Raw genomic sequence first — 12,929 nt, forward strand, 5'->3', positions numbered from 1 at the left:
GTGTTGTGCCTCAGGTAATTCTGGACTGTTCCCTGGTCAGAATTGCAAGAGAAAGGCCTCACCTTGTGCCTCCATACCTGAGGATACTGCTTTAGGGAGCAATCCCAATTCTGGTGGCTCTGGGAAGGGCTCTGAGACTGTGTACACAAAAGTTTTGCTTTTACTCCTAATATGAACTTGAGAAAATACTTTTATAGGAGTTTGCAACTCCCCTTAATCTCACTCCTGTCTTTGAATTCTTCAGGACTTCTTACATCAGAATATCAGATCAGCCTTCTCTGAGAGATTTCACAAGTGCTCACTTTTGTTGAGCTGAGTTCAGGCAGAACTAGTTTACAGCCTAGAAGCACATGCAGTTTGCTTTCAAAATCATTATGAAACTTGGACTGTTTCTACTGTTACAGGTCTGTTCTGTCTGGTAGAGCTGGCCCATCAAATTCACACACTTCCTCAGAAACTTGAAAAAACTGAGAAGCACTGATGAGTTTTGCCCCAGTGATCAGTATTACTTGAGGAAAGGCAAACCCAAGATGATGCTATTCATGGAACTACACTGTACTGCCAAGTTTGAGTAGTGCCTGTCTTGTATGAATGTCTGTTGGGAGTCTGTTCTTGGTTAGTGCTTAAAGCGTAGCTGAGCTGCTTCTCCCTTCCTAAGGCCCCCAGAAAAACAAACTGAGAAGTTCAAGTGTTTAGTTGCCTCTAAACAACACCCACCACTTCTCATATCTGTGCAGATCAATGTGGGGTTGTTTTTTGTTTCAAACTGTCTCTCAGGATCTCTCATGACATGTGGAAGGAGCAAATATCCAAGCTGAAAGAGACTTCTGCGATGGTATTTTCTTTTTTCCCCTCTTCTAGCCCAAGGGATGAGGTTGAAGAAAAGCACAAGAGCTCTTCCTACCATCGACACAGCTACCACCTGCTGCAGCATGACAGCCAGGATGCTAGTGCAGAACAAAGGTACCAGAGTGCTCAGCCCCCTCTCTCACCCTGCATGGACTCAGTTCAGGCTGCATTCATGCTTCTGGCCCCAGCAAGCTTTCATGTGTGGGGTGGATGTCTCTGCTTTGTCTCCTGACTTTGTGTGTATGCAGTCTGGCTTCTGTGATGTTTTGATGACTCCAGCTGATCTCAAGATTGGCTTCTGGGCACTCTCCAGTTTACTCTGTGTAGGAAAAGGTTTGACTGTGCTGCTTCGAAGGGCACGGACCAAGCTTGGGTTAATTACCAGTAAAAACCTATTAAGAGATCAGTTTCCAAATACTATGCCTTAGATAACGTAGCAAGGCTATCTCAGGAATTAGTTTCTTGCCTTTGACATCTTTGCTCCCTCATGAGCCACCCTAAAGCTCCATGGGCACATTCTGTGTGCATGACAAGCTCAGCCCTGTTTGACAGCTGAGGGTTCATTCACAATCCACACGTAAATTCAGGCTGAAATGTGCAGCCTGTATTGGAGAGCAGGTCAGTAGGTGAAAGTCTCCAAGGTACTGAGGGTCACAGAATTCTAGGCTCACCTGATTCTCCTCTGTTCCTGCAATACTTTCTTCATTCAGTGCTTGCTGTCTGTAAAGGTGTAAGGATGTGCTATGCTTGGGTTCCCTGCTAGGCTTATGTGCTAGTGTGTGTGTTTGTGTGTGTGCAGCAAGAACAGGCATCGTTCTGCCACACTGCCTGAGCCACAGCTGTCCCTAACACAGGGACCCTTCAAGCCTTGTTACACAGCACTCGAGCTCAGCCTGAGCAGACCTGGATCAAAGCAGAGCAACTGGTGCTGAGCTCTGTAGAGGTGTCTCTGTTGAAGGTCAAGGTGGGGTGTCCTTAGGTCCATGACTCTGGCTGTGTGTGGATGAACAGCTGAGTGTGAATCCTCTACCCTCAGCGAAGGCTAACGCTGTCCACTATTGCAAGTGATGTCCTCTGTCCTGCTGTTCCTTCCTAGTGACCATGATGATGAAGTTGCAAGCTTAGCTTCTACATCAGGTGGATTTGGTGCCAAAGCATCTGCGCAGAGGCTGCCTGTGAAGGACTGGAAAGTGAAGGCATCCCCCAGGGCTTCCCCAAAGCTGAAGCGGAAGGGCAAGAAAGATGATGGGTATGCTGGGAGTGCCAGAGCATGTGGGACCAGCTGTGCAGGGCCACAACCTGCTGCAGCCATTAGGGTCTCTCGATGGGCAGCAGCCTAGTGTTCCCAACCCTCACCCTGTTTTGCAAAGGGCAGTGAGCCCTCAGAAAGCATTGCTGGTTATTCAGACACTGCCACTCAGGGCCATGGGAGTAGGTGCTGCACTGTTTTTTCAGCTGGGATTCAAAATCCAAAATACAGCCTGGGTTTCAGAGAAGTGTGTGGGAGGTAACTGGTGCATTGTGGGGAGGCACTGGATCCTTTTGCTGATTTCACTGAAGGCTTCACTGGAACTGTGATGCTGTGAGTACAGCTTAACAGGTCCTCCATTTCTAGTGGGCACCTGAACACTGGCATAGTGCCCTTGTTCAACAATATAATTTGTTACCTGCTTGCTGCTTGTGTGTTTCTAAATGTGCCCATAGCAATGTCCTGTGAGTGAAAATCGATGACTGGAAAGGTCTGCCCATGGCACCTTAGACCAATCCATCTGCATTAGTGTGAGGAGAGCAGCACAGCTGCCCAGGGCCCTCTCTTCTTACTCTCCCGTAGCTCCACGATTTCGATCTCTAGCTGTGCAGATGGCAACAAAGATGGGCCATGACGTTAAGTTTCTGGCTGTGGTCCTGCACAGTGACACCCAGAAGCTCTTGGCTTCTGAAATTACTTTCATTTTTCCTGCCTCAGTCGTTTTAAAGTTGCTGAGTGGATACTGCCTGGGAAACAAGTGTTTACATCCATCATATATCTGTGATTTTGATGGAGACATGCAATATCAGTGGATCAGTTTAGTGTTTTTCTTTATTCTGCTGTATAAGCTGGAAGTGCATCACTGGTTTCTTCGCCTTGAGCTGTAATCACTCTAGATTATTTTAATTCTAAATTTTAATGAATGTGTACTTGTTTCTTCTTTGGTAAAATATCCGACCTTGAAAACCTGTTTGGCAAAGTCTTCCCTGGCTTTGAATTTGGACAAAACTGAAAAACCAGTGTGCACTGTTCTTTGTAACAGACCTGATGAACACTTGGTTCAGGTCACTCCCTGTGAAGGGACCAGTCTGTAAGGAACTTCAGGGCCTGTGAATAGTGCAAATGATGGTGTCACAGTGCTTTAAGAACTGGGATTTCCATCATGTTCCCATCACTCTCCACATTACACTAGGTAAAACAGAAGTATGAGCTGGAGTGTAAAATCTAAAGCAACTGTAAAACGTGTGATCTATTTTGTCGGAAGACTTAGATAATAGGAGAAGTTAATTGACATAATTGGGTTACTACTCTTCCTTTTTATTTCCAGGGATGTGAACCAGTCACCAAGATCATCTAACAACCAGGTGAGTCAGAGCTGCTCTGTGTGATGCTTCAGCTCTATTTACTGTCTTACTAAAGACCTAAGAGAAAGTTAAGTTCATCCCAGCTCCTTGAAGTACCATGGGCTGTGCCTGAACAGGATGAGATGGGGCTGCACTTGGGCTTGGCATTGCTCTGTCCTGACATGCAGCAGAGAACAAGCTGCTCCATGCTCTCCAGACTGATGACTTCCTTCTCACCTTTGCCTGTGCCTGCACTGGCAGCAAGATCAGCTGTTCCCTGCAAAGGAGGGGTCACAGTGGGACCGTGCACGTAACTGCCCTTGATGTGTGTGCCTCTGTTAGCTGTTTTGAGCAGATAAAGAGAAAACAAACAATAGATTTATACTTCTGCAGTTTGGTTATTCATAAATAAGTGAAAGAGCTGAAAAAGTGCTCTAAGAAACCTCTTTCTGATTGCACAGCTCTTTCATAAGTGTTTGAGGTCATTATTTACATTCTGAGGCACAAACGCTCACTCAGTTCCTGGCTGAAAGTGAATAAATCTGTTTTCATTTAGATGCCAGAAATTTGAAGGGGGTCTTGAATCTAAACAGTTGATATTCTAAGCATCTATTTATTAATTCCATGCAGGAAGTTTGCTTTATCAGTTTATTCCTTGGGACAAAAGTTCTTAGATACAGGCGTTAAGTTGTTGTTACGCTTTGCTTCCAGGCACAAAGAGTTGACTTAATACCAGGCATAAGTGTTGACTGACCTCTGATCCTACTAGAAATTAATGCTTTTTCTCTCCACACGTAGGTGACACAAGAGTTCCAGGATGAGCTGATGTGCACACTGAGGAGCCAACAGCGAGAGCTCTCAGAGCTGCGCCAGAACCAGATGGACCTGCTGCAGAGACTCACAGATCACCTCGATGCCATTCAGAGCTCCCTCATGGGTCACGTGGAGAGGGTGATTGACTCCCAGCAGGAGCAGGAGCGTATCCTTGTTTGCAAATGTTGCTTGGCAGTTGAATGGAAGGCTGCAAGGCAGACCAGAGGCATGAGGAAGGCTATGAAAGTTTAAGGATCTTGGGAGTGTGGGAGCATAGGTGCACTAGAATTGCCTGTGTGTGGTATAACTATTTCAGTTCCTCTCAGTTCCTTTGTAAGGGCAAAAAACTCAGCAGTAGAACAGAGAAGAACTGACACTTTCTCCATGCCATTAAATTTTAGCTACCCATTAATCCATAGGTGCTGCAGCACTGGTGTAGGCCAGAGGTCCACCTAATACGTTATCTGACCTCAGGCACTGGCCAGTTGCACAAGAATAATTATGGGATGATCCTTTCCTTCCTTTTCTCCTTAAGGCAAGTCAGTACTTGCACCAGAAATAGCATGGAACTGCCATACTTCGTAGCTGGATATAGAATTGTCTTGTCTGCACACATTTATACATCTGGTGGTCCACAGGTCCCTTGTGCTGTCTGAAAAGTATTTTCTTTTGGTGCCTTCAAACCTGTCATCCAGTTATTTTTATTGCTTTGTGAGTAGTTGATTCCTGTGCACCTTTTGCTGCACTGGATTCGGTCATGTTCCAACAGGACAGCTCTAGCCTAACTCATGTCTGAAACTACTCAACTTTGATGACAGTAGTTTTCTCTATTATTGAGTTTTGAATTTTCCTGATATGCATAGATAGTTTAGATAACTTCCTGCTAAAAAAAAGCTATATTGAGGAGTAGTTTCCGTACAACTTCATATCTGTGCTGAATGTTGTCAGCAACTGAATTGTCACTTTCATTATTTGTTTCATTGTGGTTTGGTAGATTTTTTTGGTTGGTTCTTTTTTAAGATGTGTTTGTGTGTTGGCTCCTTCAGAGTGCTTGGTTGCTTCATCTTTGTGGATAGGAGTGTTGTGGGTAGAGAGGAAATCTGTTGGTTGTGCCCGTACAACTTCATATCTGTGCTGAATGTTGTCAGCAACTGAATTGTCACTTTCATTATTTGTTTCATTGTGGTTTGGTAGATTTTTTTGGTTGGTTCTTTTTTAAGATGTGTTTGTGTGTTGGCTCCTTCAGAGTGCTTGGTTGCTTCATCTTTGTGGATAGGAGTGTTGTGGGTAGAGAGGAAATCTGTTGGTTGTGCCCCTTAACATGCATTCTGATTAGAGAGGAGATTGGACCGAGTGCTGACAGAGGGGCAGCAGCGCAATGGGCAGCTCCAGGAGCATCTGTCCCAGCAGCTCTCTCAGTCCCTGTCCACAGCTGTGTGTAACCGTCTGGAGAGGACCATTCGTGAGGAGATGAAGAAGGCTGTGCCCCAGTGTGAGTGTTGCTGCCTAGGTTTGGGAGGTGGATCCCTACAGTTAGCTCCGTGGGGTGGAAAGCACACTGCCCAAGTGTTGGCACTGTACGAGGCAGGAGTTAGGTTGCATGAAGACTCCTCACTGCACATTAAACTCCTCACTGCTGTAATCTGAGAGGAGGAGCTGTGGTTTGGAAGGAGTATGAGGCTCCCAGAGGGGATGCCTTTCCAGAAAATGTGATCTGACCTTCCATTATACTCCATAAAAACTGGAGTCTGTTCAGCAGAGGAAGGTGAAAGAGGCTAATGAGTTTGGAAATGCTGAGACTTGGCTGGAGCAAACTTGAACTTGTCTTTGCTCTTCCTTGACACACTGGCACCATCCGTGTAAGGAAATGTTCCAAGATATGGTGGGAAAGCCTTCTGCAGCCAGTAACTGCCTGAAGCAGGACTACCTGCTGTCCTAGGTCAGGTCAGCTCTGACTGTCACTCCGAGCCTTCAAAACCTTCAGGGCTGGAGATTCCACAGCCTCTCTGGTGACTTCCAGAGCTGTACCACCTTCCTAGCAGAACATTTCTCCAAATGTCCAACCTTAGTTTCCCAAGCAAAGTTTGTGACTGTTGTCCCTCACTGTGCCATATCCAAGAATGGTTTGACTGCATTTTCTCTTGTGGGTTTTGAAGTGTGGACTTTAGGCTTAAAGCTGCAACTTTGTCCTGTTTGTGTTGTGCCTAGGCATTTCCAAGAGTGTGGACCCTACTGTTAGCCAGCTAAGTAACACCATTGCTGCCAAGCTCACTGCTGTTGAGGGGACACTGAAAGAGAATATCACCAAGCTAGTGAAGTCAAAGGTAAGGAGAGCCAGAATAATTTTTCCCCTTTTATACCTTCTTTTTATACTTTTCCCTCTTGTACCTTTTCCCTCACCTCTGCCTCTAGGTAACATCAGTTTAGCTGCCAGTGGTCAAAGCTCTTTCCTGGTCTCATTAGGAGAACAAGCTCGTTCTATGCTCTCCTGCCCATTTTGCCTCGTTAACACTTTTTTCATTTACCAAGTTGTTCATTTTCTAGTGGAGTAGAGATTCTCACCACAGCAGTGGCTTTTAGGGCCCACTCAGTCAAGGGGTAAAAGTTCAACTGGCTCCACTCTATTCTCCATTTCTACATTATTTGGGGAGCACAGGCTTCTTACTTACCTTGGCGGGGAATGGTGGTTTGTGGGAGGGAAGGAGGGGAAGGGGAAAGGAGCCATGCCTGACTGTGCCACCTACCCTTGCTCTATGGCAGAACTAGAGGAAAATGGTGATGTTCTTGGGCAGCCCCTCACAAAGCAAATGTTCTGCCTGCTGTTCTGTTCGTCCTGGTCGGTGGGAAGAGCTGAGGGAACACACAGTTCTGACATTGGGTTGGCCCACCTGATGTGGCTCTGTTGGAGGGACCTACAGTGTTTGTTCACACCCCTAGTCTGCAGCAGGCTGTTGTTAATTTTCTGGAACCTTCTGTGTGTGCTTGCAAGAACCTTACAGATAGTGTTGTGAGAGCCACAGCCGATACCCTGCAGGGGCCGATCCAGTCAGCTTACAGGGAAGCGTTCCAGAGCGTTGTGCTGCCAGCCTTTGAGAAGAGCTGCCAGTCCATGTTCCAGCAAATCAATGACACCTTCAAGCAGGGCACACAAGAATGTGAGTAGGTTTTCTTCCTCGAGTTCTCTCTGCACAATCTATTTGCATTAGGGGCTGTATGTCTTTGCCTTTCAGAGTTTCACTGGTGACTGTTTAACCTCTTAGCCCATCCATGTGCTCCACTTCACACTTGGGAAGCAGAAGTGAGGAGGCTTTTGTGGGTGGTGCAATAAGGACAGAGATTCGCTTCTGGTCTTTGTAGCCCATGTAGTGAAACACACCTTGTGTGCATCTTTGACTTCATCTATTGAGTAGTAAAGCCGAGCTGCAGGATGACCCCATCCTGGTGTCAGGACAATGATGGATGGAGGGGATAGCAGTCCTGCAGCTAGGCCCTCATCTCAGAGGGGTAATGGATTGGAGAAGGTTTAGAGAAGGATTCAGGGGTGCCCAGAGGTTAAATAGTGACTGAAAAGTGTAGATGTATTCAGGCTGAATAAAAGAAGAAAGTAAAGAAAGAAGTAAAGAAAACTATACACTGATGCACTGGAGAAGATCTGTCCCGTTCTCAGGCTTGGGATCCAGGTCCTTGGCCTTCTGGGAGGCTGGGCAGGTATTACTCTGCAGAGCTGGTTTCTGAGGGGGCCTGAATGTGGCCAGTGCTAGCACAAAGACTTCTGTTGGCCTTAGATCTGCAGAGTGTCTCCAACTGCTGTTTATTTTGCACCTATCCTCTTCCTTACAAGTCTCTCACAAGTACTGGAGCTTACATTCTTCTCCCTTTTGATCAGACCAGTTCATGAAATATTTTAAAGTACGGCTTTTAATCTCTGCAGACATGATTCCTTTTTTGTCAGAAATGTTCCCTCTCTCTCTTCATTAGCATTGAACTAAGGCAGATCAAAATTCACACTGCATAGGAAATAAAACGCCCTCACTCCCACCTTTATCTCTCCTGAACAAAGGGTGCCTGGAGAAGTCTGTTGTAAAAGAATTCATGGTTTTGTTGCTGTGTTGTGTGATCCTACGTGATGGGGAGGCTGGGAGCAGGGTTTCTAGGTTAGTGTAACACAGCCCCAAACAAGATTTGTGCATTCTACCCTCTCCTGCACTCATACACTGGCTCAGTAATTGCTCCTGCTGGAGAACATGTAGAGCCTGACAGCTGGATTTCTGCCCTGATCATCTCCATAGGCAGAGATGGCACAAACATTTCCCTCTGCTTGTTGCAGATATCCAGCAGCTTGAGACTCACTTGAAGAACAAGAAGGTACGAGAGCAGGAGGTCCGGGACCCCCTGCTGAATCAGCTCCGACAGCTCATCAGCACCTTCCAGAGCACCACAGATCAGCTGGCATCCACCATCGCCGCCAGCGTCCACGCAGAGGTGCAGCATCAGCTGCACATTATGGTGGGCAAGTAAGTTGGCAGCTGAGCTTGTGGAAAGAGGTGTTGGTGAGAGGTACATGCATGTGTAACAAGCACCTCTCCCTGCTTAGTTGTGGAAGCCACGAGTGCTGTAGGGCTGCTTGTTGGCCCTGGACAAAGCACATGGGCTGGTGGAACTTGCCCACAGAAGGCTTCTAACAATGAGTGGTAATGCTGGGAGCTCAAGACCTGCTTTTCTCAAAGTCCCATGTGCACACTGGAGAACAGAAGGACCTAAGGCAGCCCCTAAGCACACTCAAGTCTGATCACTTCCTGAAGATCATTTCAGAAAAGTCTATTGAAGGCTCTTCTTAACTCCATGTCCTCAGGCTTACAGTTTCTGCAGCCCACTCTCTGTATTAAAGTTGCTCTGCAGCAATGCATGCTTGGCCATCCTGGATTCAGGGTGTGATCCCAATGATGCCTTCTGCACATTCCTGCCATTAGGCTGGTGGCAGGTTGCCAGGCTTTGAGATTGGCTGGTGATCACCTGCTGGGTAGAATGCCCCTGTCTATATTAAGCCACTGGAACATGTCAGAGCACACTGGGGTCTTCCATGCAGGCCAGAATTGCCAGGAAGGCCACCAGATTAAATCCTGGTCTTGTTGCATGGGCTGCTTCCTGCTATTCTGCCTGCTTTAGAGTAGGTTTGATGCTTTGTGTGGCCTTTGTAAGAGAGGAGAATCCAGCCCTTGGGGGGGAAAGGTGCCACACGCAGCAGCTGAGCCTGCACTGTGAATTGCACTTCTGTGGAGAAGTCACAGGGACAGTATACGTGTGTTCTCATCCTAAAGGTGTTACCTGAATGCTGGGAACTGCATGTGGCTGATCTGGTGTAGGAAGCTGGGCCCATTTGAGGGTAACCCCCCCAGCTTAGTCACTTTGATTGTAACCCAGAGACATTAAACATTTAAAATGTTGTATAATGAGAGACTTAGTTCCCTGAAGCATCACTTGCCCACACAGAATCCCAGCATCTTCCATGTGCACCCTGGGACATTGTGGTGGTGTCCATAGAGTTTGATGCCTGTGCCTCAGAGCTATTTGTGTGAACCCTTTGGGAGCCACTGTGCAATAAGCAAACCAGCCTGTGCTTTCTCGCTGGTACAAGCTTTGTGCTCTTCATTCTCAGAGGTGCCCTTGGGTTTTGTTTTGGTTTTTTTTAGCATGCAGGAGTCTATTTTGGCCCAGGTGCAGAGAGTCATTAAAGGAGAAGTGAGTCTGGCTATGAAGGAGCAGCAAGCAGCTGTCACCTCGAGCATCGTCCAGGCGATGCGCTCAGCAGCTGGGACACCAATCCCCTCCACTCACATGGATTTCCAGTCACAGCAGACTCACATCCTTCAGCTGCTCCAGCAGGGACACCTCAACCAAGCTTTCCAGCAGGTACTTAGTTTTCCTGGCAGTCAATCACTGCTTGTTGTGGAATGGGGAGGAAAAAGGGTTCCTTGAGGTGGAGACATAATCCCACAACAGCTTACACAGGAGCTGACTAAAAAGACCTGTGGCAGTGGACTGCTTGAGGGGTGCAGATGCTGTCATGCAGACTGAGCCAGGGCCATGCAGATTCCATGATTTGGTAGCAGCTAAGTTCCTTCTTCCCTGCCTATGCCCTGTCAGTGCACCAGTAAACCCGTGTGTTTTGCCATCAGCAGTGGCACATGGTGCACCCCTGAAGAGCAACAGCTTCATAAGCCTCTCCAGGCAGATCTACCAGCTAAGGCCTGACCTCACCTTTGCCCTTGACTATGTAGGCAGATCCATTTTTGCTGCTGCAGGCAAACGCCGCTGGGAATGATAGCACTGCTGCACCAGTGGGCTGGCAGGGGCTGCAAGCAGGGCCTTGCTCCCTGCTGCTGACAGTAACCCACTCCCCTCTGGCTGGCTGTGCTCTCTTCAGCTTGGAACAGACATAGGTATCTTCAGAGCACAGACCAAGAACCTAAATACAGCCTTGCTGGCACGTACAGCAGATGTGCAGAGGGTTTTGCTCCCAGAGGAGGCTGCTGAGCCATTGAGTGTCTCAGGGCAGAGCACTGTGGCTCTGTTCCATGTCCCTCACCTGCCTGTCGGTTCCTCTGTGTATCTAGCTGTGTCTTCCTTGCAGGCTCTAACAGCAGCGGATCTCAACCTGGTTCTGTATGTCTGTGAGACTGTAGATACTCAGCAAGTGTTTGGACAGCATCCATGCCCACTGTCCCAGCCTGTGCTGCTCTCCCTCATTCAGCAGCTCTCCTCGGATTTGGGCACTCGTACGGAACTGAAGTTGAAGTGAGTATGATCAGAGCACTGAGTCCTGTGCCTGGCACTGGTGTTAAATTCACTGCCTGAAAGTGGAAGGTGGTGCTTTGGCAAAGGTTGGAGTTACTGGCATGTTGACAGCCAGTAGTAACTTGTAAAAAGATGTCAGCATTGCCATGGAGAGCTTTGCTGCCCAGAGGTAGTAGTGGAAGGAGTACCCAGCTGTAGGTGCTGGTACCTCTGGGGCTGTAGCCTGTCAATATTTGCAGTCTGTGCAGCAATCCCCTTTCCCCAAGGAACAAGTCCCCAGTGGAGGCAAAAGGAGGGAGAGTGCTGTGTTCCCTGGGTAGTATAATATCCAGTACAACTTTGCTCTGTCCTCAATTCATAACCTGTCACTGGACTTCATGTTGGCAGTTTCTTGTCGTGACTGCCAGAAAGGCTCAGTGGGAGGTAGCAGCAGGAGCTACTGGTAGATGTTCCAAGCAAAGCCTGTGTGACAAAATAGTGACTGTGCTGATACTTGCCATGAACATTTTTAGTGAGTGAGTCAAAACCCTGTTATCTGCCCTGCAAAACTAACTAAAGGTAGCTGCAGGTTTTGACCATGGGTTGTATGGAAAAATTATTTCAACTGAATTTTCAACTCAAGTTAATGGGGATAAAGCAAGCTAGAAAAACTGAAAAGAGCTTCAAGGTACAGTCGAGCTGGTAATTGGCGTTAAAGCTGCTGCTGTGAAGTTTAAACTGGCCTGTTAGTGAAAACTCTCTGCAGTGACCACTTTGTCTTACTGTCAGGCTGTGGTTTGAAAGCTGATGGCTCATCTGAACTTCACTAGAAGTCTTGCTCTTCCCCCACCCCTTTCTGGAATGACCTTACATATAACCCTACATAAACTGAGCCTCACTGCTGAGGGGTTTCACTGTCTAATGAGTGACTAATTCTGCATATGCTATAAAGGCATCAAAGAAAATATCTACCGAGAGCCACTTCCAGCACTGTGGGGAGTTCTCACTTGCCGTTGTGCTTTCTTTGGTTCCAGCAGCCAAGTTGTGGGGCAGACTGAGAGCTGTAGGCTGCCCTTACATGTTGGGGAAGGGATAGGTGGACTCTGCTGTGAGTCAGGAACATTTCTTTTGTGAGCACTGAACATACTGCAGAGTTCGTGTGGGTGAGGACAGAGTTGTGCATCTTCAGTGCTAAAATGAACCGAGTCGGATTGGGATGGTGCATTGGGTTTAGTTCTAACCTTGCTCTCTCTCCTTCAGTTACTTGGAGGAAGCAGTGATGCACCTGGACCAAAGTGACCCCATCACCCGAGACCACATGGGGTCAGTCATGAACCAGGTGCGGCAGAAGCTCTTCCAGTTCCTCCAGGTGGAACCCCATAACACACTGGGCAAGCCTGCACGTCGCCTCATGATCATGCTCCAGGGCCTGGTCACCCCCGGCATGACCTAGAAGGACTTGCTACCTTGTGGGCTGCTCCATGAAGCCCACCCAGTAGTTACTAACGACGTATGGCTTGTGTTAAGAGCTCTTGCCAGGAAATCTATCAACACGTGTGTGATGTCTCTAAGGCAAACGCCATCTGTGTATAGTTCCAAATAGTCACTGAACATTCACTTGGCTTATTTTTCCTAAATAGCCTCTTTTTGAGTTAAGTCTCTTCTTCACCTGCCCATCCGTCCCTGAGGCCTGGCTGGCAGTCCAAGTCACACGCAGCAGAAGCCAGTGGATTTCTTACCCCTTTCAAAGTTTGGAGTCTGCTGCCATCAGCAGAGGAGCAGGGAGGTGTGCGCTGAGCCCCGAGCACAGGGGCTGCCGGGGACACCTGCTCCTCCCTGACCAGAAACCTGTACCCACATCTTAGTGAAGGGCTCAAACTCCTCCCTGGGGGGTGAGTAGC

The 12,929-nt window shown here is 47.7% G+C and overlaps 1 protein-coding gene across 1 annotated transcript in view; it reads left to right on the forward strand.

Annotated features, from left to right (window-relative positions):
- The window catches only part of EDC4 (enhancer of mRNA decapping 4), a gene marked incomplete at its 5' end in the record, with an annotated part of 29,306 nt that extends 16,731 nt beyond the window's left edge, over positions 1-12,575 (forward strand). The window contains 11 exon segments of the mRNA XM_009075790.1: positions 862-963; positions 1,946-2,098; positions 3,426-3,462; positions 4,240-4,420; positions 5,591-5,746; positions 6,463-6,578; positions 7,244-7,409; positions 8,582-8,768; positions 9,945-10,164; positions 10,886-11,049; positions 12,289-12,575. Of these exon segments, the coding sequence (XP_009074038.1) occupies positions 862-963; positions 1,946-2,098; positions 3,426-3,462; positions 4,240-4,420; positions 5,591-5,746; positions 6,463-6,578; positions 7,244-7,409; positions 8,582-8,768; positions 9,945-10,164; positions 10,886-11,049; positions 12,289-12,481 (1,675 nt within the window).
- Between the last annotated feature and the right edge of the window lie 354 nt (positions 12,576-12,929).

The sequence above is a fragment of the Acanthisitta chloris genome, unplaced genomic scaffold (genome assembly GCF_000695815.1).
Source record: "Acanthisitta chloris isolate BGI_N310 unplaced genomic scaffold, ASM69581v1 scaffold17115, whole genome shotgun sequence".
Taxonomy (NCBI): domain Eukaryota; kingdom Metazoa; phylum Chordata; class Aves; order Passeriformes; family Acanthisittidae; genus Acanthisitta; species Acanthisitta chloris.